The following is a 27,932-nucleotide window of genomic DNA, read 5'->3' as shown; positions in this document are numbered from 1 at the left end:
TGAAAATCAAAAGGCTACTCTTCCAAGTAGCGGAAATGGCTGATGGAAAACGGCGAAATCAGACAACACGGAGTTAATTCATCACATGCAAATGCTTGCAAAATAACAACAAGACGAGAAACTCAAAGCAGATGGTTCCATACTAGCACAAGACACAGTGCAGCAAGACCACCCGATGGTGGAACTCCCTTCAAGTATATATCACTCTTAGCACTCTATGAATCACTTCTTGACAAGTGAAAATCCCACGTGATAAATTATCCTGCGTAAAAGGATGGCAACGAAACAGGAAACAGTTCAGCTGAAGCTACTTTCAACAGTAAACAGAAACACTAGATGTTCGAGTTGAGAAAGTGGTGATCTTTCACACAAAAATCATCTTCTTTTAAATTTAGTTTTTTGCGTAAAATCTCATTGAATTTTAAACAACCTTACCACCACACAAACTGACAACAACAACAATGGTTAGAGAGAGAGAGAGAGCATAAAGATTACTGCATTCAACAACAACGACAACAACAAAGGTTATAACAAGAAGATGAATAGAATCAAATGTAACTTCAGTCAAGCATTAATACCTCAAAATAGAACATTCACTTGTCGATTTTGAGCACAAACTTTCTTAAGAATCTCTTGCAATTTCTCATCTTTACCTTCTCCTCTTCTAAGTTCCTGAAGCAAAGCAGAAATGATCTCCGAATTCACATCAAATCCTCTCCTGCACATCTCCTCCAAGAAAGGAATTGCCTCATGGAACCTTTTGCTCTTCACCAGATTCCACACAATAATATTGAACGTCACGCGATTAGGTGCGCAGCCGCTCCTGTCCATCTCCTCCATCAACCTCCTAGCCTCCCCTTCGCGCCCATCATTGTAGAGGGAGTTGAGCATAATGTTGTACATTTGTACGTCCGGATTTAAGCCCTTGGAAGGGAGATGGTTGAAGAGCCTCGTAGCATCATCAAGTCTTCCGCCCTTGCATAAGCTGTTGATCAGAACACCATACGATACGATATCAGGTTTCACGCCTCTCGCCTCCATCACCGTCAAAACCGCAAACACCTCATCAATCCGACGTATCCGACACAAGCCATCCAACAAGATGTTGTAGGTGTATAGATCCGGATGTAGATTCTGAGCTTCCATATCGTGGAAAAGCTTCAACCCGTCTGAAAAACTACTTTGGCGTATTAGCCAGTGCATCATCGTGTTGTATGACACGGTCGAGTGTTTGAGACCTACACGCGAGATTTCATTGAAGAAACGCCACGCTTCATCAAGGTTTCCCGCCTTGCAGTATCCCTTAATCAAGATACAATAGGTGAATATATTGTGCTTGATTCCCCTCTTTGGCATCGAATTGAAGAGCTCTCTAGCTCTAACCATCTCGCCAAGCGAGCAATATCCATCGATCAATGTGCTGCATGTGACAGCATCAGGCGAGATGCCCTTCTCCACCATCTCGGATAGCAGAAGCAGAGCTTCATCAACCATCCCACGCTTCAACAACCCATCCAATAATGTACTATAAGTTTGCACATTATGCTCGAGACCTTTACCGGAAATTTCAAGAAAAATAAGCCAAGCTTCATCCACGCTTCCCTTCTTACAATATCCATTTAGCAAGGTGCTATAGTTAACAATATTGGGTTTAAGGCCCCTCTCTACCATGGAATCAAGTAACTGTTTCGCTCTTTCGATTTCACCCTTCAGACACAGCCCTTCAATAAGCGAAGAATAAGTAAAGACATCGGGACAAATATTTTGTTGCGTCATTATTTCCAACATATTTTCAGCCTCTTCCATCTTTTCTTCCTTACAGTATGCATTAATCATGGAACTATAAGTGACGACGTTAGGTAAAACACCCTTCCCAACCATTTTGGTTAGAACCTTGAAGGCATTGTCCACCATTCCGCCCTTGCAAAATCCATCAATTAGTGCACTATAAGCCTTAACGTTAGGACTCCACCCAATACTTTCTAATCTATGAAGCCAATCATGGGCTTCAATGACCTGTCCAGTTTTGCACATCCCATCAATCACGTGCAGAATCATAACATTACTGGGCTCACAAAGTTTTAAATCCAAAATCTTTTCGAACAGTTTCACGGCTTCAGCCTCCTTATTAACTAAGAATAACCCTTTTATGAGAGTGCCGAAAGTCACGACATCTGGTTCGTGACCTCTCTTGAGAAAGAATCCCATTACAGAAAAAGCAGAATATATATCTTTCAAGAGACGACAACAGTTGACAGCAATACTCATTGTGTAATCATTAACCGGGACACCCATCCTAAGCATTTCGCCGAACACATCAAGGGCAATATAATACTGCTCAATCGTTACACTAACACTCATGAGTTTGTTATACAGGAGAACAGAAGGCTCTTGCCGCAAACTCTTTATTTTTTGAAACAATTGAATAATATCGTCTACTTCTTTAACACAGCTGAAATCGATTCTAGACCGCTTAGGTTGAAAAGCCTCGGAAGAGAAGAGAGAGAACAGAGGAGAGAGAATACCCGATTTATGCTGCGACCATCGATTGACAAATCCTCTTTCATGAATGAGATCAATTGCAGAAACAACAGCTCTTCTGGCCATCATCCTTAATCGGCGGTGAGATTTAATGTGAAGAAAGAGAGATTAGATCTGAAGTAAGGTACAAAAGTGAGAAAGAAGAGTTTCACTTATACAATATATAGTAAAAGATAAAAGATGTAAAATATAAAATATAAAAGAAAAAACTACTCGGTCAAAATTTTCTTTTTCTTCGGATATTAGTTTTTGAAAAGCTTTAATTTTGTAAGTAACTAATTAGTTAATAATGCCTGCCAAAGAAAAAGATAAAAGTACTCAGTTCAAACAGTAAGTTCAGTTTTTCATTTTATTCGGATACTAGCGTCTAACCCGTCGAAATTTGACGGGAATTATTTTATGTCATCATTTATAATTATTTTTATTACTATAATATATGAAATAGTTTATATATAAATTATTTCTTTAGTCAATTTGATATGATCAAATTAAATTAGTAATACAATATTTGAAATAATATTAATCTTAATCACTTTCGTCAATTAAATGTAGGTTGTGATAATAGAAATAAATTTTTATATAAATATTCATTTGATGAAGTTCACATGGAAGGAGGGAGTATATATATATAGTTAATTATTTAAGTAAATACATCTATACATAAATGTATTATATATATATATATATATATACATATTAATTTGTTAGTATGATGTGATAAACTTAAACAAATATTATATGATAAAATAAAATACAAATATAAATCTTTTTTAGATATGGAAATTGATTAAAAATTTAGAAAAAAATAAGAATGAATGAAAATTGAAGAAAATTAAAATAGAGTGATTATATGGTGCCACGTAGGATATGATTTATTTTGCTATTATATATATATATATAGATAGATAGATTGGGCATAGGCATGTATTTTATTTATTTATAACATTTAGTTGAAGAATATATTTTCTAAAAAATGAATTGACATTTGAATTAATTGCTTTTCGTGGATTAATTTATTGGTATATCTATACTATTAAATAATCGTATAAAATTATTAGATAAACTCTGTACTATTAAATAATTGTATAAAACTATTAGATAAATCCAACATATCTATTTAATTATTATCACTCCATTCTAATTTTCTTCAATTCTCATTCATTCTTATTTATTTATATATTTCTAATCAATTTTTACATTATAGCAAAATAAATCATATCCTACGTAGCATCGTATAATCACTTCATTCTAATTTTCCTCAATTCTCATTCATTCTTATTTATCTATAAATTTATATATATTATCGCAAAATTCTATTCTAATTTTCCTCAATTCTCATTCATTCTTATTTTTTCTAAATTTTTAATCAACAAATTTCTATATATCTATTTTCGAACCTATCATCAACAATCGTATAATCACTTCATTCTAATTTTCCTCAATTCTCATTCATTCTTATTTATTTATACATTTCTAATCAATTTTTAAGAATGAATAAGAATGAATGAGAATTGAGGAAAATTAGAATAGAGGTGATTATACGATTGTTGATGATAGGTTCAAAATTAGATATATAGAAATTTGTTGATTAAAAATTTAGAAAAAATAAAAATGAATGAGAATTGAGGAAAATTAGAATAGAATTTTGCGATAATATATATAAATTTATAGATAAATAAGAATGAATGAGAATTGAGGAAAATTAGAATGAAGTGATTATACGATGCTACGTAGGATATGATCTATTTTGCTATAATGTAAAAATTGATTAGAAATATATAAATAAATAAGAATGAATGAGAATTGAAGAAAATTAGAATGGAGTGATAATAATTAAATAGATATGTTGGATTTATCTAATAGTTTTATACAATTATTTAATAGTACAGATTTTATCTAATAATTTTATACGATTATTTAATAGTATAGAATTTATCTATAAATTTATATAATTATTTAATAGTTTTTAAATGTAAAAATTGATTAGAAATGTATAAATAAATAAGAATGAATGAGAATTGAGAAAAATTAAAATAGAGTGATTCTATTACACCATGTAGGATAGAGTTTATTTTACTTATATATATATATATATATATATATTAGTTTTTTTTGGAGGTATTCGGATATTAGTTTTTTTTTTTTTTTGACGGATGGATATCTATCAATACTATATTAAAAAGGGAGTTTTTAATTTGAAATTGATTTCAAATCAATTTTAAAATTGAGTAGCAATTTTGTAGTTAGAATAAAATTGAACGTTTATTTATAAGCTATACATCTTCTTTTTTTTCTTTAATTTCTTACTTTTCTATTTTGTTTCTTTTTTAAAATTGTGAAATTCGACTAATTATAAAATATTTTATATGCATATCAAATTAAAGATCATGACAAGAGCTTTAATTTGATATATGTTATGTAAATATTAGATTTAAAATATAAAAATTATATTTATTTAAAGATTAAAACTTAAGAAAATTCTCTCTCCTCTCTCCTCTTTTTTTTTGAATAAATCTATTTTTTTTTCAATTATCTTTTATCTTATATTGTTTTCCTATTTTACAATATCAATTTTTATTAATATGAATTATTCTTTATTATTTTTATATTAAACTAAAATATATTTATCTTAAATTATAGCATTTTTAATTATATTTAGAATTTTATATAATAATCAAATTAATATCAATTTTATATACTCCCTCCGTCCCTAAAATAACTTCCTCTTTTCCATTTTGGGACGTCCCGCAAATAACTTCTTTCTTTCTTTCTTTCCATTTTTGGAAACCTACCCCACCACTAATAATACTTTATTTATTCTTACTTTTCACTTTTCACCACTCTCAATACTAATTATAACACTACTAAAATGCATTTATTAAAAAGAAGAAAAGGAAAAAGAACCTAAGAAACCCTTGAAAGCACAAGAAAAGCAGACTAAGGGCCGAGCCTCATTAAAACCCTTTTACGGAAAACCCAGTGGGAAAAACCGTAAAAAGGAAAAAGAGTACCCGTCTAACAGACAAAAACGAAACAGAAGGAGAAGAGCGGAAGAGAGAGTTTCGGGAACTCCGGCCTAACCATCGTCCCCAAACAATCTCGGCTCTAACCCCATCAAACAACAAAGCAAAACCGAAGGCCGGTGAGAAGCCGTCGCCAACAGCAAAACCAGGAACAGAAAGACTCAAATAGAAAAATAAAAAGAGATAAGAAAAACAACACGGCCGGTTAGACGCCGTCGCCGCGAGCAGACAAAGAGAGACAACACGGCCGGTAAGACGCCGTCGCCGTGAGTCAACTAAGACACCCCGCACATCAATCCCAGAGATAACTAACGGCCGGTTATACGCCGTCGCCGTTAGCACCCCAAACAGAAGGAAACCCCAGAGCAACCAAACACTAGTAGTTTTGGCCGGTGAGACGCCGTCGCCAAAACTAAACAAGATCAGAAACAACTCTAAGAGAAAATAAAAGCAACACGGCCGGTGAGACGCCGTTGCCGCGAGCAGAGAAAGAGAGATAACACGTCCGGTAGGACTCCGTCGCCGAGAAACGAAAAAACCATCCCGCACAAAGCTAACTAACCGCAGATCACGCACATGACACCACCGATGCAGAATCACGCCACTGCGAAGGGAAGAGCAGGCAGCCCCAGCCAGCCGTCGAAACCAAGCAATTAAAACCCCAAGGAGCAATAACCGAAAGAAGAGGAACCCGCCGCAGACATTCTTCCAACCATGCGACCAACGACAGCAAGTCCAGGAATCCAGCCCATCCAGGAAACAAGCCCAGAGCTCGCAGAACACAAAAACCCCCCTACACCCAAATAAGCAGCTCGTCAAACCCAGAAAACGAACCGCCCACCAGGTGTTCGAAGAAACATCAGACCCAAACAACATCAAAACTTTATCTGGACTCGACTATGCGTCGACATATCTAAAGCAACGGCTTTCTTGATGGCATCAATAGCAAAAGGCCACCATCCCTCATCTCTATCCTGATTGGCCATAGAGTCCGCCGCGCTGTTCCCTTCTCTATAGATATGAGATATCTGCAAGCGAAAGTCAAGGAGAAGATGAAGCGTGCGTTTCCAAGTAGCCTTGAAGCGCCACGGAACGTCCTGAGAGCGGGAATTAAGAAGATTAACAACGTAAATAGAATCCGCCTCAATCCAAAGCCAACGCCACCCTCTGAAATGAGCAATATTCACCGCATGAATCACAGCAAGCAGCTCAGCCTCGAAAGCAAAACCAGTACCCCCTTTGAAGTGAAAACACCCACGCACCCATCCCCAGTTGTCCCGGAAGACACCACCAGCAGCAATGCTTCCCGGGGCTCCCAAAGCAGAACCGTCCGTGTTAACTTTCATCCACTGTCCTGCCGGCGGCCACCAATGAACTTCAATCATAGTGGGGGGCGGCGCCGCCCTCGTAGAAACCCCAATTCTGCGAAGCACAATATAATCCGACCAAGAGTTGTTCGAGCAGCCCAGCTTATGAAAGTTAGCATCCATTTCTTTGAACATCACCTGCAAAAAACTATCAATAGTTTTAGGATGGAAAGAAGCATCATTGAAAGTCATTTGATTTCGGCAATCCCAGACTTTCCACAACAGAGTAATAATCCCCGCTTTCCAGAAAGACCGAATTTGGGGGCTGAAATCCACATTCCATGCAGCAACCAGGACACTATGAATATCTAAGCAGAGAGAGAGCTCCTCTTTGCCAAACCAAGCCAAGAAAACCGACCAAACCGAACGCAGAGCACTGCAACTCCAAAACAAGTGATCCATGGTCTCCATATCTAAACCGCACAAGATGCAACGGTTTGGTCCAAAAATACCGCGTCTCATAAGAGTATCCAACGTGGGCAATTTCTTATGTATAATACGCCAACAGGTCAACGAACGACGCTCCGGGATAAACTTTTCCCAAATCCAATTTTCCCACACAACCTTCGGAAAATTACGATTTTGAGACTCATAAGCAAGAGAAGCAGTCACGTTCCCACAAATCGAAGGTTTCCAGAAACGAACGTCCTTCTCATCCCCAATCGGAAGTAACAAGATATCCACAACAATGTCCGGATAATTGATAATAAAATCCGCAGTGAAGTGCCAAATTCCCTCATAAAAGTAATCACTAACCGCTTGGTTGAGGAAGTCCATCATAAAGCTCGGAATATGAAGCTTATCCATCAACTTATATCCCAGCCAATCGTCCCGCCAGAAATAAGTATGTTCACCCGTGCCAACATAAGAGTAAGAATCATCAACCAGATTATTCACAAGGCCCCGAATACCAGTCCATACAGGAGAGGAAGCCAAGTAAAGTTTAGCATAGCTAAAGGAAGTCAAATAACGCGTGCTAAGAATCGCAGGAGCAAACTCCTTGCCCTGAATAATTCTCCAAGCAATCTTCATTAAGAAACTCTTATTCATAGCAGAGAACGATCTGATCCCCAAGCCACCAACTGCACGCGGAACACAGACACGGGACCAGCTGACCGGGCAAGAAGGCTTTTTATCCACATTACCCGTCCAAATGAAGTTCCGACACTTCTTATCCAAGCTATAAATCAGAGACTTTGGCCAGCGATAAACCATCATAGAATGAGTGACTGAGCTTTGAATAACCGATCTGACCAAGCAAATTCTACCAGCCATAGAGAGCTGCAAACCTTTCCAATTCGAGAATTTGTTGACAATCCTGTCATGAATACCCATAAAAAAAGACGCCCGAATACGACCCTGAAAGATTGGAACTCCCAGGTAATTAACCGGTAAAGAACCCACGGCAAAGCCCAGATTTCGAAACACACCATTTTTCATCACAGGAGAGACACCCGACCCAAAGAAAACGTGAGATTTCTCCGGGTTACAAATCTGACCAGAAAGTTCCCCGTAGAGATCCAAGATTTCTTTAATTTTCCGCGCATTCCTGACAGACGCTTTGCAAAAAATTAAAATATCATCAGCATAGAGAAGATGAGTGGGAAAGTGAACAGATCTACTAAAATCCATGGGGATGAGATGTCGAGAACGAACACAATTCAAGAAAAGATGACTCAACACATCTTCAGCGAGTCCAAAGAGGATCGGCGAAAGAGGATCACCCTGACGGACCCCTCTGGAACAAGCAAAATAACCGCTCAGCTGCCCATTAAAGAGGATGGATAACCTAGCCGATCTGAAAATGATAGAAATCCAACGTATAAAGTTCTCATGAAAACCGTTCACCCGAAGAACTTGTAGAATAAACTCCCAACTCATCGTATCAAAAGCTTTGCGAATATCAATCTTGCAAGCCATATTCGATCACTTCCCCGTACGATTCAAGCAATTAAACCCCTCCGAGCCAAGCATAATACAGTCGTGTATCGATCTTCCTTCAATAAAACCAAATTGGTTTGGAGTGACCCCAGCCGCAGCCACCCCACTTAATCTCGTGGCCAAGATCTTTGATATGATCTTAAAGAAGAAGTTCGATAGAACAATCGGACGTAGATCAGCCACAGTCTCAACGTTATCTTTTTTAGGAATCAGAATTAACGTACTAGAGTTACAACCCGCAGGCAAATAAGAAAACCGAAAGAAAGCCTGAACCGCCGCCACGACATCAACACGGATGATGGACCAACAATTCTGAAAGAAACGACCAGAAAACCCATCAGGCCCTGGCGAACTATTGGCATCAAGGCCGAAGACTGAAGCAGTAATCTCATCATCGTCCGGAATACCAATGAGATTGTCATTCTGCGCATCAGTAACAAAATGATCGACAATAGCCTCAAGCATAATCCTCTCCACTCTGCTCCCACCATCATCCTTAAACAAATTGGAAAAAAAATCCACAATGTGTTGTTGTATGTCATCCCGGACGTAAGAAAAGGAGTCGCCAATCTTAAGATGCTCAATCCTCAAGCCATGCTTTCTAGAGCGAGTCATACGGTGAAAAAAAGACGAGTTTCGATCACCATCCTGTAACCAATTCGCACGACTTTTTTGCTGCAACAGACTATTCTTACGTTCCAGAATAACGTTGAGATTAGCTTGAGCAGCCACTTCATCCTCAAACAACTGATCGGTATAGCCCAAAAGCGAAATATTATTCTGGATCTCTAACAAGTTTTGCTGTCCCGACTGAAGAAGCTCGTCCACATAACCAAAAACGGTCTTATTCCAGATACGCAGGTCACCTCTTAGCCGTTTAAGCTTAGCCATCACCGTGAAGATGGGACATCGAACATCCACAGCAGCCGACCAGGAAGAATTAACCTTTTCCTGAAAATCAGGGTGAGAAATCCACATGTTCAAAAACTTAAAAGAACGTCGAATGTTGGGCGAACCAGAAGCACACTGAAAGATAAGAGGAGAATGATCAGAAGTCAGCCTCGGAAGTGCATGAGTATTGACGTTGGACCACAAGCCACCAAAACTGTCAGAAAAAATAGCCCTATCCAGCTGAGATTCCACATGCCTAGGGAGGAGCCGCCTGCCAGACCACGTGAACCGAATACCAGAGGTAGGCGATTCAATAAAGCCAGAAGCTTCGATAAAGTCACAGAACTCCTTACAAGAGCTCCTCGAAGGCATCACCGAACTTAAACGCTCATGAGCACCCTTGACAGCATTAAAATCACCTATGAACACCGTGTTACCATCAACAAAAGAAAGAAGATCCATCCACAAAGATCGCCGAGTGATCTGATCGTTAGCACCGTGAACAATCGCCACACGGAAATTCTTCGAACACCAACAACAATTAGCAATAACCACCTGATCCGAGGAGTGAATGATGCTTGTCTGAACAGTAGGGTGAGCCAGCAACCAGATGTTCGAGCGACGAGGACCTCTACAATTCTGGTGACGAGGAGTCATATTAATAGATCTCCAAAAATGTGTTCGAACTTTGTGAAATCTAGTTTTAGGTTCGATCAAACCCAAAATGATCGGAGAAAAGGAACGGCAATGTTCCTTAAGAAGACGTTTAGACTCGTCCGTCAAGCCACGGACGTTCCAAACGAGAAAATTCATAAAGCTAGAATTTCAATCTGGGCTGGGAGTCTCCCAGCTCCGCTTCCTTGTCCCAACGTTTATTCACCACGTTATCCATTGTTTGTAAATAATCATCCTTGCTATAATCAACAATATAGTCGCGCGGATTGTGGCCTGCTTCAACCGACTTCCTGAGCCGATTTTTAATACTTTCTTGCTGCATCATAAGAGCCTTGTTATGATTCCTTGCTGCCTGATCTTGCTTAGAGGGTCTGCCCCGGCCTCGTTTCGGAAGGTCTTGGCTCTCGCTAATACTTTGCTTGAGGTGCTGAATTTTCTTCTCATTCTCCAAAGCTATGGCCTTAGGAGCTATAGATTCTGTTTCAGTCTGCTCCACCTCAGTAGTAATTTGATCCATCGACAAGTTCACGCTCTCATTAGGAATTGCGTGATTTTTGTTGCTCTCATTAAGAATAGATTGATTTCTGTTGTCATCGAAATCCCCCATCGACAACTTTCTGCGTCCCATCTTATCAGTGCACTCCAAGCTTCCTATCTTCAAAAGGCTCGCCTGAGCAGCCTCCTGATCAAGAGATTGCTGCAGCTCATGAGTCTTGTTCTGTTGCTCCTTGTGAAAAGTAACAGAGGGCCCAAAACTGCTATCCGCTGGTGATCTTAAATCCTTTTCCCTCTGGTCCGCCAGGTTCACCATTGGTGTGCCATTGCTCTTATCCTCCACCAATCCCTGATGTACTTTGCCTGGGGCCACTTCGAAATCAGTCAACTCCATACTATCCAAAACATTGAATCTGTTTGCATTCGGTATACTCGGATTCGAGGTTTTCATCATGTCCGGCCCTGAAGGCTGCTATTGCTAATCCTCTATCTCACCATCCGACAGCATGATGGTATTCTCCCTTTCATTCAAACATTTATCCAGTGAAGGATTATTCACGGTTCCAACCACTTGCCATTCCGGTTCCTTTGGTTTCGCTACCTCCACAGGTTGTTTTGGCTCCTTTTTTCCCTTCCGGCATTTGTCCACCGAGTGCCCAATAATCCTGCATCTCGTACAAAAAAGAGGGAAATATTCATAGCTAAATTCAATATTAAAAACATAATCCCCACCATCAATCGACATCTTCTCCGGAAGAGGTTGAGCCAAATCGATTTCCACCAAAATGCGGGCAAAGTGCGCAACATCATCATCAATAGAGTTTCCATCGATTTTCAGCGGTTGTCCAAGCCAACGACCTATGCCAGAAAGAACTTCTGGATGCCAGAATTCCACAGGTAGATAATAGATTCTTACCCAAACTTGAGCCAAAGAGGATGATTCCTTATAGGGATTGAAGAACCTAACCCAGTCACGGAGCCGCAAAGATCCCGCAGAAAGGTCCCAAATGAGATGAGCTTTGGCAATCGCCTTATCCTCCTTACAATGAAATTTCAAAGTATAATATCCCTTTCCCATTGGCATTAAATGCCATGCATTCTTGATCGCCGAGATAGACTGGAGTTCCGTTTTAAGCTCTCGAGTAGTTCGAGGCTTCTCGCCTTTGTTCATCATAAGCCTGCCTATGAGGGCGAACTGGAATTTAGAGGCTTGAAAGTTTTGAATCTTCTTTGGGACTTTGAGGATCCCCATCTCACCCTGACGAAACGGCCGAAGAGCCTGAAATTTGTGTGCCGGAAGGTCCGCCTTCTTGGCACGTTGCGGCGCGGTCACATTCGCGTAGGAAACAGCAGGCGCCGAAGACACAAAAGTCTTAGTACCAGAGGGACCAGCAGTCGTAGTAGCAGCCATCGAAGATTGCTTGTTGTCCAAGGCAGGAGCTTCAGCAGATTTGCGTCCATCCTGATTCACAACAGGAGGAACTGAGTTATGATGAAAGTTAGTTGACACCGGAGGGAGGTTGAGGGCGCTTCTGTCCACCGAGGGGGGCGGCAGATCAGGCAACATGATCGGAAAACGAACGGAAATCAGCGGCGGACAAGGACAGTTAGGGTTAGGGTTTTTGGAGAGAACGTCATGCTTTTCAAAAAAATATCTCAATACTAATTATAACACTTTTCACAACTTCCAATAATAATTATATCACTTTTTCTCCATTATCAATACACATTACAACTTTTTATTAAAACCCGTGCCGTCCCCAAAGAGGAAGCCATTTCAGGGACGGAGGGAGTATAATAAAATATAAAAATATTTTTCGTGCGTTGCACGAGTGAAAATTCTAGTACTATATTAAAAAAGGAGTTCTCAATCCAAATTGATTTCAAATCAATTTGAAATTGATTTTAATGGCAATTTTGAAAATATATTCAACATGAAGGTTACAAATAAATTATATCGCACTTAGGGCTGTCGATCGGTTCGGGTTCAGTTAACCGAACTCGAAATTGTCATATATCACTAACCGTTTCCGAACCGTTTTAGGTGTTCGGTTACCCGATTCGGTTATTTGGGTATCCAAAATACCTATTTAAAAAATTAAAATTCAAATAATTTGCTAGATAGAGGATTTGAACCCTAGTTGCCAGAAAATACACAAAGCAACTTATCCACTAGACTAAAGCTCATTCTTATACTTTAAATATATCATAATTTTATTTTACCAAAGAATCGATTTTTTAATAAAAATAAATAAATTAATGAATTAATAATTAAAATGTATATAATATATATATATATATATATATATATATATATATTAAATAAATTATTAAATAATTTTCAGTTATTTCGGTTAATCCGTTTCGGTTATCGGGTTAACCGATACCCGAAATATTTCTAAAAATGATACCCGAAATTGAATCGATAACCAGAAAATTCGGTTATTGGATACCCAAACTCGGGAATTTCGATTCGGTTAACAGATTATCCAAAATTCGATAACCAATTAAACAGCCCTAATCCCACTCACCCCACTATCTCACTTACACATTAACTCATTCAAAAAAATCAAATAAATCCACTAATATATTATAAAAACTAACGAGCAATTATCAAAACTAAATTTGAATGGTCTTTTATTTGATTTTATATGTATATCCATATTCACAAATTATAAATTCAAATTGATACTCTAAATAATGCACATGCTATAGATAATTAGGTAGAAAAATTAGATTGTATATTCGAAGAAGTATTTTACTATAAAAAAGATGTGCACTTGTATTACCGTAATTCACTTATATATATATATATATATATATATATATATATATATAGATATATATATATATAGAGAGAGAGAGAGAGAAGGAGGGCTAAAATAAAAACACTTCTTAAAATATAAAATATAAACAATTTTCAGCCCTTAGATCATCAAGATCTACGGTTGATTCGTAACCCTGGATGAATTCGTGGTCCTGAGTTCGAATCCCAAAAGTAGGAAAATTTTATTTTTCACAATTCGTAATCCCGTTAGATGAATTCATACGTGTGTAAACACAAATTTTTTGTATTTCAATTTATAAAATACAAAAGTGCGTTACAAAGATAATTTGATAGAATTTGATAGAGTTTTGCAGGTTGCAATCTCTAGTTGATCCTCTGATTCTTCTCTTCCATTTGATTCTTGAACAATATCGAAGGTTCTCAAAATATTTGATTTGATGACGATAAATCCAAAGGACTCAAGCCATGATTTTGAATTTGAACGTCGAAGTTGATTTGATTTGGAGAAGATCGTCTTTAGAATTTTGTAAGAACGCCTTGAAGCTTTCGATCTTGAGGATTTGAATGCTTGATCGCTTGAAGATTTGAAAATCTTGATCACTTCAAGATTTGAAGATCTTGAATTCTTGAGCTTTTGAAGCTTTGAGGATCTTGAATTCTTGAACTCTTGAAGCTTTGAAGATGATTTGAAAATCTTGATCACTTCAAGATTTGAAGATCTTGAATTCTTGAGCTTTTGAAGCTTTGAGGATCTTGAATTCTTGAACTCTTGAAGCTTTGAAGAATGCTTGAATGTTTGAACTCTTGAAGCTTTGAAGAATGCTTGAAGAATACTTGAATCCTCCACCTCTTCCACTTGTGGCACTAGAGAGAATTCTTGTGCTCTTCAACCTTTTACTCTTCCAAGATGGCATTTATGAGCTCTCAACACCTCTATTTATAGATATAGGAGGTGGGCCTCATGGGCTTTATGGGCTTTGGACCTCCATGCATGGGCCTTAGGGCTTTAGGTGTCTATGAGCCCATTAATTCATTTATATTAAATATTAATTATATATATTTATTTAATTTAGGAATAAAATCCTATTTAATAAAATAGAAAATATAATTAAATATTTAATTCATGAATTTACACATGGCACGATTTAACACGTCGTCAATTTTAATTGTCTACAAATTGCCCCATCGAGGCTCGTTTGTGGACGAAATGCCTTTGGAAGTAGACGAATCTCGAAATTCACTCTTTGATAGCTTAGACTCTAATCGAGGAGTTCTTGAATTTCGTTCGGATTTATAAATAGTTTATACTCATATTTAGGAGTTCTTGACTTGACTTAGAAATTTTAAATAGTTTATACTCGTATTTAGGAGTGCTCTTTTTATTTTATTTTTGTTTTTTTGTTCGAATTTCTTGAATTTGTGAATTGGCTACAAACCATAAATTAATGCTTCATTTGAAGTGGGCAAAATCATAGCCACAATTCCAAACCTCACGTTTTTTTTGGTCAAAGCCATATAATTGTTTCGGCCAATTTCCTTTCTTCCAGATTTTTAGAAAATGATCCAACAATTTTCCTCCAATTAAAAGATGAGTGGCCCATTATCAGCAGCCCTAACTAATAAAGCATAAAACAATTTCTGTCGCCTAACTGTGTGTACAAATGTACACCACTCAGCCATTTAATGAAAACCCAACAAAGGAAAAGCAGCTCACAATCTTTTCTCCATCCTCATCATTCATCTGGTAAGCTTAAATCACCACCTGATTCTCTCAAGCAGTAAGATCACCACTAGCAGTTTGGACATGTGTTCTAACAGATTTTGATGATTCAAGTATATCAGATTTATCAAAAGTCATTGTATCTGTGGCCCCACAATCGAAAATCCAACCTCTATCCCTATTTGTTTGGTCACTTAAGACTTGACATGCAATAGGGTTTTTTTTGGAATTTAAACACAATTTAGGGTCAGATTTGGGATTATGCAGATTTGGCCTTAAAACAATTTCTATCGCCTAACTGTGTGTACAAATGTAGACCACTCAGCCATTTAATGAAAACCCAACAAAGGAAAAGCAGTTTCAGTCACTACAAGTGTTGAATTCTACTTTCAGCTAACATATATGCCATTTTCATTCTTCTTTTAACAACACCACCTTTTAAGGCAAATTTCATACGTGCCAACACAAACACAGTCCTTTGCTACATTATTAAATGTAGTACTTTTGAAGCTTTGGCAGCTTGTTTTGAAGGGTTGTTCATAGCTGGAAGAACAGCTGGCGGCTAGGGTTTGGGGTTTGATAGAACCTTGTTTTCGCCTATAAATAAGGTAGCTCCTGTGGTCATTTTCATACAAAATCTGAACTTATAGCCATAGTTATATTTCTCTATGAACTTCATAGCTATAGTAGCCTCTCTTCATAGCGAGTCTTTTCCCTCATAGAGTAGTTACAGCCATTTTCCTTCTTCCTGTTGGAAAGGAAAGAATCATTTACATTGATTGGAGATCAAATCAAGATTAATGATTTAGAGTTTCCTAGTTTGTAACTTTCCTTGTATATTGCTTTTCAGCCCTATAAAGGGTAGATGTAATTCACAGAAACAAAATCAAGCAATACAATTCAATTCAGTCTCCTAAACATGTCTTCAATTTATACAAATTCATTGATACCATGTTCTAACAAGGTATCAGAGCAGGCATGATTCTGGGAACTCATAAATCATTCATCATTGTTCCAAATACCTCAAAACAATTGTTGAAAACCAAAAGATGCTAAAAGCATGAAGAAAGATAAAGGAAAAGATTGTACTATTTTTTTCATTAAACCAAAATACAAAGGAGCAGCCTTAATATATAGGCAACACACGAGCACATCGTGAGAAAAGAGAAAAAGGCATAAAACCGTAGGCAACAAGAAACACAAACAAACTCTAAAAAGTGACAGCTGCTGCATAGTGATGTGCATGCATGCATGTCCATACATATCAACATAGCAACTTTAATAGGCCCCCTCAAGATGGACTGTAAATGTTGATGAAGCCCATCTTGCTCAAAATCAAGTGAAGAGCTGGTGCAGATAAAGCCTTGGTAAGAACGTCAGCGAGTTGGAGATGATTCTTGACATGAACAGGATGAACCACATGTTGAAGAAATTTGTCACGAACAGTGTGACAATCTATTTCTATGTGCTTAGTTCTCTCATGGAAGACGGGATTGCAGCAAATATGAACGGCAACCTGATTGTCGCAGTAAAGAGGTGAAGCCTTGGTCTGAAGGATTCCAAAATCCAAGAGCAAAGTGCGAATCCAAGTAATTTCACAGCTAGCTTGTGCCATAGCCCGATATTCAGATTCGGCAGATGATCGAGAGACAGTAGATTGTTTCTTAGACCTCCAAGAAACGAGAGATGATCCAATGAAAATTGCAAAGCCGGTGACAGATCGTCGTGTGGTGGGGCATGCAGCCCAATCCGCATCAGAAAAAGCCATGATATCCAAGGTAGAATTTTTATCAAAAAATAAACCATGACCAATGCTTCCCTTTAAATACCGGAGAACGCGTTCAGCTGAAGCCATGTGGCCTTCACAAGGCATAGAAAGAAACTGACTTAAATTGTGGACCGCAAATGTAATATCTGGGCGTGTCAAACATAAGTATAACAATCGGCCAATGAGTCTGCGGTATTTAGTGGGATCAGGGAGCTCTGCTCCTTCAATCAAGCTGAGATGCTTCCCTGATTCCATCGGAGAAGAAGCAGGCCTGCAGTTGAGTAACCCTGCATCCTTCAATAAATCCAGAACATACTTGCGTTGACAAAGATAGATCCCTTTGTCATTTCGAGCAACTTCCAAACCAAGAAAATAAGTAGCCTTCCCTAGGTCCTTGTATCTGAAATGTTGACTCAGAAATGCCTTGAAAGAAGCAATCATATCATCATCATTACTTGTGAGCAAAATGTCATCAACATAGACAATGAGACCAAGAAATTTTCCTTGTGACTTCTTGTAGAAGAAAGAATGATCACTGGTGGATTGACAAAGACCAAATTTGGCTAAAACTTCGGAGAGTTTTAAATACCACTGTCGTGAGGCTTGTTTAAGGCCATAAAGAGAGCGTTTCAGCTTGCAAACAGACCCTGCAGGATAGGGCTGACCCCCCTCATCAACTAAACCAGGAGGAAGCTCCATATAAATGTCTTCACTCAACTCACCATAGAGAAAAGCATTGTTAATGTCGAGATGGCATAGAGACCATCCTGAAACAGCTGCAAGTGACAACATAACCTTGACCGTGACTAACTTTGCTACAGGGGAGAAAGTATCAATGAAATCTACCCCTTCTTGTTGTGTGTAACCTTTGGCCACCAAACGTGCCTTGTATCTATCCAAGGTTCCATCAGCAAAGAATTTGATGCGGAAAATCCACTTGCATCCAATGGCAATCTTGCCCAAAGGTAGCAAAGTAATAAACCAAGTATCATTTTTAATAAGAGCCTCAAGTTCTGCCTGCATAGCTTTTCTCCATTCAGCATACTTAGATGCTTGAGAATAAGAAGAGGGTTCAGGAATGGCAGAGAGAGAGCAAACAAGCCTGAAATAGGCTGAGGAGAGTTTGGAGTGGGAGATGTATTTGTGTAAGGGATAAGGGGAACAAATGACAGAGTTACATATGTAATCTGACAAGTAAGAAGGAGGTTTCCTGATTCTACCCAATTGTGTAGTAGGAAGAACATCAGGCATGGAAGTGGCATCTGAAGTGGAGTCAGCATCAGTACCTGCCTCATTTGTATTAGGAGGTGTAAATGCTGATTGAGGTTGAGCTTGACTAAAAATGTTATTGGGAATGGAAGTGTCTACTGGGAAGGTGAATTGAGGTTCAGGAAACTGGGAATGAGGCTTATCAGAGTAAGGAAAGATTTGCTCATGAAACACAACATCTCTACTAATATGGATTTGATGAGTGTCCAGATTTAGTACCTTATACCCCTTGTATCCAGAAGGATACCCCAAGAAAACACACTTGACAGCCCTAGATGAGAATTTTGATTTGTGTCTATCTAGAGTTGACATGTAGCATAGACAACCAAACACTCTCAGATGAGTATAAGAGGGTGGCTTCCTGAACAGCATTTGGAAGGGAGTAGCATTGTCAGGAAGAACATATGAAGGAACCCTATTTATAAGGTAAGAAGCTGTGTGTATACAATGTCCCCAATATGAAACAGGTAAGTGTGACTGAAATAAGAGACTTCTAGCAACATTAAGCAAGTGTTGGTGTTTTCTTTCAACTCTAGCATTTTGTTGTGGAGTGGACACACAAGAGTGATGAACTATAGTTCCATATTTGGTTAAAAGCTCTCCAAGACTAAATTCAGGACCATTATCACATCGAAGAATTTTAATGGTTTTTCCAAACTGAGTGTTGACTGTATTAAAGAATTGAGTTAATATAGTCTTCACATCAGATTTGTTTTTCATTAAAAAGGTCCATACAAACCTAGAATAATCATCAACAATGGTGAGGAAGTAGGTATAACCATCAACAGTGGAAGAAGAGTAAGGTCCCCAAATATCACAGTGTATTAATTGAAAAATCTCTTGTGATACACGCTGAGAATCAGGAAATGGCAATCTTCTCTGTTTAGCCAAAGGGCAAATTTCACAGAGAGTTTGCTTACAAGATGAAAGAGATAAAGCTTTTGATAAGAGCTGCAACTTATGAAAAGAAAGATGGCCTAATCTATGATGCCATAATTGGGATGAGATGACTGCTGAAGCAGAAATGCTAGGGAATGTGACTTTGGTGGGTGTGGCTGGATCAGTCTCTAACACATATAGGTTTCCAACCTTGCTACCCTTCCCAATCACAGTCTCCTGAGAAGCTTCCTGAATAACAAAAGAATCGTGAGTGAAAATGACTGAACATTTAGCTGAAGCAGTAAGTGTACTAACCGAGATGAGATTGTAAGAGAATGTGGGAACACAAAGGACAGAATCTAATTGCAAATTAGGTGTGAGAGTAATGGTTCCAATGTTAGTAACACTGGCACTACTTCCATTGGAAGATTAACATGAGCATTGGAGGTATTAGAGATGTTTGTGAACAGAGATGGATTATTGCAAACATGATGAGTAGCTCCTGTATCTAGGAGCCATAAAGTAGAAGAAGAAACAGAACAGATGAGAGGTGCTAAGGAGACAGTACCACTGAATGGTGGAGAAGCATTTGTAGGTGCAGAATCCTTAGAGCTCTGAGTATCAGATACAGTAGAAGAAGAACCACCAATATTTTGCATTTGCTGTTGCAAAAAGGAAATGATCTGAGCCATATCTGCGGTTGTCATAGTTCCACTAGCCTTAGACAAATTTCCAGACTCAGCTCCACTAACTTGATTCACAGATCTGCCACTATCTGATTGTGTTTTACCCCGACCTCTGCCATAACCAGGGGGATAGCCTATTATCTCAAAACATTTATCAACAGTGTGGTTAGTTTTTCCACATTTGGTGCAAAGAAATTTTCCTTTTGCACCTCTGCCTCTACATTAACCCGTAGCATTTATCATAGAACCAAAATTTTCAGTGTTGATTTGTGGTGCTTGAGGCACAAATTCAATAGATCTTTGGCGTTCTTCTTGAAGCACCATAGCAAAGATCCGTGACAATGAAGGAAAAGGAATCATAGAGATGATTTGAGATCTAATCTGAGCAAATGAGGGATTCAAACCGATGAGAAACTGCATCGAGCATTCTTGCATCTGGTACTCGCTCCATTTCTTTGAGCTATGACAACGGCAAGTGTCACAGGTACACCATCGTGTTGGTTGGAAATCACGGTATTCATCCCATAGAATTCGCAGCTTAGTGAAATAGGACCCTACATCTTCAGATCCCTGCCTCAGATTAAGAAGATGTTGTTTCAGCTGGCAAACACGAGCCATATTTCCTTGAGAAAAACAATCTCTAAGATCGTTCCAGATCAGATGCGCGTCATCAATATACATGATGCTCGCGCTAATTTCAGAATTAACGGAGTTACGCAGCCAAGAAACTACCATACTGTTGCAACGCATCCACTGTGCATACAAATTTTCATTTGGATGAGGTCGCTCAATAGATCCATCGACGAACGCGAGTTTATTTTTCGCAAGGAGTGCCGTGGTCATGGAGCGAAACCAACTAGAGTAATTTGATCCCGTGAGTTGCTGTGTAACGAGCTGCACTCCAGGGTTATCACTATGAGATAAATAAAAGGGATAGGTTGGATCCTCGTGAGGAGGAGTGGAAGGAAGATTTTGCTTAGGAGGAGCCATGGGAGGACAGCGGAAGAATTAAGCTATTGCTCTGGTACCATGTTGTAAAACCAAAAGATGCTATAAGCATGAAGAAAGATAAAGGAAAAGATTGTACTATTTTTTCATTAAACCGAAATACAAAGGAGCAACCTTAATATATAGGCAACACACGAGCACATCGTGAGAAAAGAGAAAAAGGCATAAAACCGTAGGCAACAAAAAACACAAACAAACTCTAAAAAGTAACAGCTTCTGCATAGTGATGTGTATGCATGCATGTCCATACATATCAACATAGCAACTTTAATAACAATCAAGGCAGCAATAGCCTTTTTTCTTCCTAGAAAAAATATGTCAGGAAAGATTCAAGCCACAAATCCAACCACCTCAAATAAATTAACTTCCTCAGCCGAATCAGCCTTCTCAAAAATGAGAAGGGAGGCCACCCGGCTACAGATCTTGCAGCCGGCAACCAACCGCTTCGACACCAACATTTCATCATCGAAAGAGACCGGGACCGGACTTACCACCATATTCCGCCATGCACCACGGCCGGAAGCCCGGTTGCAACAAACCACCGCCAATAGAAGCGAAGAAGGCGGAGGAAAGAACCCAAGCATCTCGATCGCCGCCGCCGCCCAATCTTCGTTGCCGCCGCCGAATCATTACTACGACACTTTTCAAGGCGTGGCTAACTATCAAAGGCCTATCGGAGCAGCGGCAGTGGCTGCGGGAGTAGCGGTGGTGACCACGAATCGGACGTCTCCGGTTGAGCAGAACGGAGGGAACAGACGTGAAAGGCCTACCGGAACAAAGGCGGTGGTTGCGGAAGCAGCGGCGGTGGCCGCGGATCAGGCATCCCCGGCTGGGCAGAACGGAGGGAGCAGATGTGAGAGGGAGGCGGCTGGAGAAGGGAAGGGAGACGTGAGAGGAAGGGAATTAGGTATAGGGTTTGGTGCTTTCACACTAAACCCTCATTCTTCTCTTTATTTGCAAAAAATACCCCATCCCTTAAAATCTGCCCCCCTAAGTTCCAATAAAATACAAAAGCTACCCCGAGGTTTTGTTAAATTGCAGAACTTACCCCATCTTATGCAAATTGCCCCCCTAAGTTTTTGTAAATTACAGAAACACCCCAATCTTCTACATAATACTAAAATCACTCCTCAATTATGTAGAAATTCCCTAAATTTCTCCACTGCATATCAAACCTCTTGTGATAATAGGGATAGAGAGGAAGGGTGGATTTTTGATTGTGGAGCTACTGATACGATGACCTTTGATAAAATTAATATTATTAAGTCATCAACATCCCACCGAACACATGTTCAAACTGCTAGTGGTGATTTTACTCGTGTTGAAGGAGCTAGAACTATAGAAATTTCTCCTACTCTTCATCTCTCAAATTGCCTATATGTTCCATCTCTTTCTCATAAACTGTTGTCTATTAGTCATGTTACAAAAGAGCTCAATTGTACCATGATAATGCATCCCCACTTCTGTTTTCTTCAGGATATCAGGACAGGGGAGATTATTGGGCGTGGCACTGAGCGGGATGGATTGTACTATATGGATGAGATAGCTCAACAAGGCAAGGTGATGCTGGCTCACGGAACTGCTGACCGGGAAGCCTGGCTTTAGCACCGTCGGTTAGGGCATCCATCCACGGGGTATCTTAAGCTTTTATTTCCTAAATTAGTGAAAAATGAGACTTTATCTTGTGAGACTTGTGTTTTAGCTAAAAGCCACCGAAAATCTTTTAAGCATAATGATACACAAGTGAACTCCATATTTTCTCTTGTTCATTCTGATGTTTGGGGTCCTTCATCTATTGTGGGGGGTCAAGGTTTTTTAGATATTTTCTGCTCTTTATTGATGATTGCACTAGAATGACATGGGTGTATTTTCTCAAAAATAAATCTCAAGTTTTTGAAAAGTTCACTCATTTCTTCAACAAGATTCAAACTTAATTTCAGAAACATATCCAAACCCTTAGAACCGATAATGGGGGGAATTTGTCAATCGATCCATGCAGGACTTCTGTCAACAAAGAGGGATAATTCATCAAACCACTTGTTCCCATACTCCCGAACAAAACGGTGTTGCTGAACGAAAAAATAAAATTCTCCTTGAAATGACCCGTGCTATGATGCTTGAGTCTAAGGTACCCACCCACTTCTGGCCTGAAGCTGTCGCTACATCTGTTTACCTTATAAATCGCCTTCCCACCAGAACCCTCCAACTTCAAACTCCATTACAGAAATTATCCACTCATGCTGGTATACCTCTTGCTCTTACTCTTCAACCTCGAGTTTTTGGTAGTTCCGTATTCGTTCATATTCCCAAGCATGAACGGACTAAACTCTCTCCTTGTGCCATTAAGTGTGTGTTTGTCGGGTATGGTGTTAACCAAAAAGGGTATAGATGTTACAATCCTAAAACCCGTCAAATCATATAAAAAAATGCAAAAGAGAAACAATAAATAAATAAACAAACGGAAAACAAAGAAAATACTGAAAGGATAAAAAAAACTAAAATATAAAAAAATAACTGAAATTATTGAAATAACTGAATGTTTATTGAAAAACAAAAATAAGAAAACAAAACGAGAAAAAAAGAAAAGAAAAAGAAAAACCTAAAAACTAACATAAGTGAGGTGCCACTGTTACTAAAAACGAAAAATATTCATTTCTTTTATAGAATGAACGGTATATGTGTGAATCTCAATCAATCATCCCCCAATTCAAAATATTGAAGAAAAGAATTCGACAAAGCAATAAAGCATTGGCTACTTGAATTAATCAACCCTAGAAAACAATCTTATACAATATAGATTGTCCAATTGATTTATGATAAAATACACATATTTAGTTAGTTAACATAATTTATAAAGAAAAAGAGGCAAAGAAAAAGATGAAAAGAAAATTCACCAAACATATTACTCATCTAACCACAGATTCAGCAGAGAAATACTTATTCTGCAAATCGAAATTGCCTCTCAAAACATCCTGCAGTTTACAGTCTTGAAAAAAAAGACAGTTATAAGTAGAGCTACTCCTCGTGAAGAACACAATCCAAGAGACTAGCAGCAAATGCAAACATCCACAACATTTTTTTGTAAACGTACAAAAGCATTTGCATTTACAATGCCAAAAGAAAAATTACCTTGTCATATACCTCTCTCAATTTTGAGCACAAACTTTCTCAACAATCTCTTGCAATTTCTCATCTTTACCTTCTTCTATTCTTAGTTCATCAAGCAAAGCATAAATGATCTTGGAATTATATAATACCCAAATATAAATTTTCCAAATGTTTGTATGGACAAAATAAGTCCATTCCCATTCTGGAACCAAACAAAAACAAACACATATTAAAAAATTCAAGACTATTCATTTCTTTTTTTCCATTTCCCCAACATATATAAGTCAGATGTTTTAGCTACCTAGGAATTCACTCGTCAAACATTTCATGCATCAATTAACAATAATCTTCCAATTCACATTAATTAAAAATGGTCCAACTTAATCACAGAGAGCACATGAATCTAGCAAAATCCAGTTCTTCTGCTACCAAATAATGAAAGTAGTCAAGTACATGGACTCTTTTTTTAGGAAAATGAAAAGAAAATTTGAATATGCATTTATCACTTTCACTCACTTAGAAAGCATGCATATAAAACCCCTTCCAAATCCAACCTTCCATCATCACCAATTCTTTAAAATAAAACATTCTCCTTCTTCCTCCTCGTCTCGTCTCGTCTCTGGCCCTCAAGATGAATCTAGAGATGATCAGAGAGTTGAATGTATGATCTTCTTGTGCAATCAAGGACTAAAGTCGTTCCACAATAAAATGCAATTCTAGCAAATGTGAAAATCAAAAGGCTACTCTTCCAAGTAGTGGAAATGGCTGATGGAAAACAGCAAAATCAGACAACACGGAGTTAATTCACCACATGCAAATGCTTGCAAAATAACAACAAGACGAGAAACTCAAAGCAGATGGTTCCATACTAGCACAAGACACAGTGCAGCAAGACCACCCGATGGTGGAACTCCCTTCAAGTATATATCACTCTTAGCATTCTATGAATCACTTCTTGACAAGTGAAAATCCCACGTGATAAATTATCCGGCGTAAAAGGATGGCAACGAAACAGGAAACAGTTCAGCTGAAGCTACTTTCAACAGTAAACACAAACACTAGATGTTCGAGTTGAGAAAGTGGTGATCTTTCACACAAAAATCATCTTTTTTTAAATTTAGTTTTTTGCGTAAAATCTCATTGAATTTTAAACAACCTTACCACCACACAAACTGACAACAACAACAATGGTTAGAGAGAGAGAGAGAGCATAAAGATTACTGCATTCAACTCCAACGACAACAACAAAGGTTATAACAAGAAGATGAATAGAATCAAATGTAACTTCAGTCAAGTATTCATACCTCAAAATAGAACATTCACTTGTCGATTTTGAGCACAAACTTTCTTAAGAATCTCTTGCAATTTCTCATCTTTCCCTTCTCCTCTTCTAAGTTCCTGAAGCAAAGCAGAAATGATCTGCGAATTCACATCAAATCCTCTCCTGCACATCTCCTCCAAGAAAGGAATCGCCACATGCACTGTTTTGCTCTTCACCAGATTCCACACAATAATATTGAACGTCACGAAATTAGGCGCGCAGCCGCTCCTCTCCATCTCCACCATCAACATCCTCGCCTCCCCTTCGCGCCCTTCATGGTAGAGGGAGTCGAGCATCATGTTGTAGGTATGTGCGCTAGGTTTCAAGCCCTTGGAAGGGAGATGGTTGAAGAGCCTCGTAGCATCATCAAGTCTTCCGCCCTTGCATAAGCTGTTGATCAGAACACCATACGATACGATATCAGGTTTCACGCCTCTCGCCTCCATCACCATCAAAACCGCAAACACCTCATCAAGCCGACGTATCCGACACAAGCCATCCAACAAGATATTGTAGGTGTAGAGATTTGGATGTAGATTCTGAGCTTCCATATCGTGGAAAAGCTTCAACCCGTCTGAAAAACTACTTTGGCGTATTAGCCCGTGCATCATTGTGTTGTATGACATAGTCGAGTGTTTCAGACCTACACGCAAGATTTCATCGAAGAAACGCCACGCTTCATCAAGGTTTACCGCCTTGCAGTATCCCTTAATCAAGATATCGTAGGTGAATATATTGGGCTTGATCCCCATCTTTGCCATAGAATTGAAGAGCTCTCTAGCTCTAACCATCTCGCCATGCGAGCAATATCCATCTATCAATATGTTGCATGTGACAACATTAGGCGAGATGCCCTTCTCCACCATCTCGGACAGCAGAAGCAGAGCTTCATCAACCATCCCACGCTTGAACAACCCATCCAATAATGTATTATAAGTGTGCACATTATGCTCGAGACCTTTACTGGGAATTTCAAGAAAAATAAGCCAAGCTTCATCCATGCTTCCCTTCTTGCAATATCCGTTTAGCAAGGTATTATAGTTAACAATATCGGGTTTAAGGCCCCTCTCTACCATGGAATCAAGTAACTGTTTCGCTCTTTCGATTTCACCCTTCAGGCACAGCCCTTCAATAAGCGAAGAATAAGTAAAGACATCGGGACAAATATTTTTTTGCATCATAATTTCCAATATATTCTCAGCCTCTTCCATCTTTTCTTCCTTACAGTATGCATTAATAATGGAACTATAAGTGACAACATTAGGTAAAATACCATTCCCAACCATTTTTGATAGAACCTTGAAGGCATTGTCCACCATTCCACCCTTGCAAAATCCATCAATTAGTGCAGTATAAGCGTAAACGTTGGGGCTCCACCCACTACTTTCTAATCTATGAAGCCAATCATGGGCTTCAATGACCTGTCCAGTTTTGCACAGCCCATCAATCACGTGCAGAATCATAACACCATTTGGCTCGCAAAGTTTTAAATCCAAAATCTTTTCGAACAGTTTCACGGCTTCAGCCTCCTTATTAACTAAGAATAACCCTTTTATGAGAGTGCCGAAAGTCACGACATTTGGTTCGTAACCTCTCTTTAGAAAGAATCCCATTATAGAAAAAGCAGAATATATATCTTTCAAGAGACAACAACAGTTGACAGCAATACTCATTGTGTAAATATCAACCGAGACACTCATCCTAAGCATTTCATCGAACACATCAAGGGCAAAATAATACTGTTCAATCTTTACACTAACACTCATGAGTTTGGTGTAGAGGTGAACAGAAGGCTCCGGCCGCATACTCTTCATTTTATGAAATAATTCAATACAATCATTTAATTCTTTAACACAACTGAAATCGATTCTAGACCGCTTAGGTTGAAAAGCATCGGAAGAGAAGAGAGAGAACAGAGGAGAGAGAATACCCGATTTATGCTGCGACCATCGATTGAGAAATCCTCTTGGATGAATGAGATCAATTGCAGAAACAACAGCTGTTCTGGCCATCATCCTTAATCGGCGGTGAGATTTAATGTGAAGAAAGAGAGATTAGATCTGAAGTAAGGTACAAAAGTGAGAAAGAAGAGTTTCACTTAGAATATATAGTAAAAGATAAAATATAAAAGAAAAAAGTACTCTACACTCTCACAAGTGGTCGGCCATCTCGAAAATCTCTATAAACAATTAATTGGTGGTGGGTTTACAAATTGGGTATTTTTGTTGGAAAAGAGATAACAAATTATTTTGATTTTTGAATACAACTTCTAAATGCTAAGTAATTATTTTCAAGAGGAAAGTGAAAAGAAGAGGTTTGTTGATGATTTTCTTTCACAAGATAGTATCATGTTACCAATCAAAGGAGAGGTTATGTATAAATCAAATCACTTTTATTTGGGATTATGGGTAAAATAGTACATTTATAAATAAATTTTATTTTTTATTAAATG

The 27,932-nt window shown here is 38.4% G+C and overlaps 2 protein-coding genes across 4 annotated transcripts; both read right to left on the bottom strand.

Moving 5' to 3' along the window:
• Positions 1 to 27,844, bottom strand: LOC131004527 (pentatricopeptide repeat-containing protein At1g06580-like). Of its 3 annotated transcripts, XM_057931232.1 has the most exons (3): positions 26,754 to 27,844; positions 25,464 to 26,606; positions 1 to 262 (listed from the first exon to the last, which is right to left on the bottom strand). In XM_057931232.1, exons 1-2 carry the CDS (start codon positions 27,493 to 27,495, stop codon positions 25,465 to 25,467), a joined length of 1,884 nt encoding a protein of 627 aa, XP_057787215.1. In that variant the 5' UTR covers positions 27,496 to 27,844; the 3' UTR covers positions 1 to 262; position 25,464. The 3 variants fall into 3 exon arrangements, with proteins under 3 accessions (XP_057787215.1, XP_057787212.1, XP_057787214.1); XM_057931229.1 differs by having other exon boundaries at positions 25,464 to 27,843; XM_057931231.1 differs by lacking the exon at positions 1 to 262 and adding an exon at positions 24,514 to 25,148 and having other exon boundaries at positions 25,465 to 27,843.
• On the bottom strand, positions 381 to 2,692 carry LOC131004528 (pentatricopeptide repeat-containing protein At1g62680, mitochondrial-like). The gene has a single exon (XM_057931233.1). The coding sequence runs from the start codon at positions 2,608 to 2,610 to the stop codon at positions 580 to 582; it is 2,031 nt and encodes a 676-aa protein (XP_057787216.1). The 5' UTR covers positions 2,611 to 2,692; the 3' UTR covers positions 381 to 579.
• Positions 27,845 to 27,932: the final 88 nt, after the last annotated feature.

This window comes from Salvia miltiorrhiza, unplaced genomic scaffold, assembly GCF_028751815.1.
Source record: "Salvia miltiorrhiza cultivar Shanhuang (shh) unplaced genomic scaffold, IMPLAD_Smil_shh original_scaffold_419_1, whole genome shotgun sequence".
NCBI classification, from domain to species: Eukaryota; Viridiplantae; Streptophyta; class Magnoliopsida; order Lamiales; family Lamiaceae; genus Salvia; species Salvia miltiorrhiza.
This window is presented reverse-complemented; position numbering and strand designations above follow the sequence as displayed.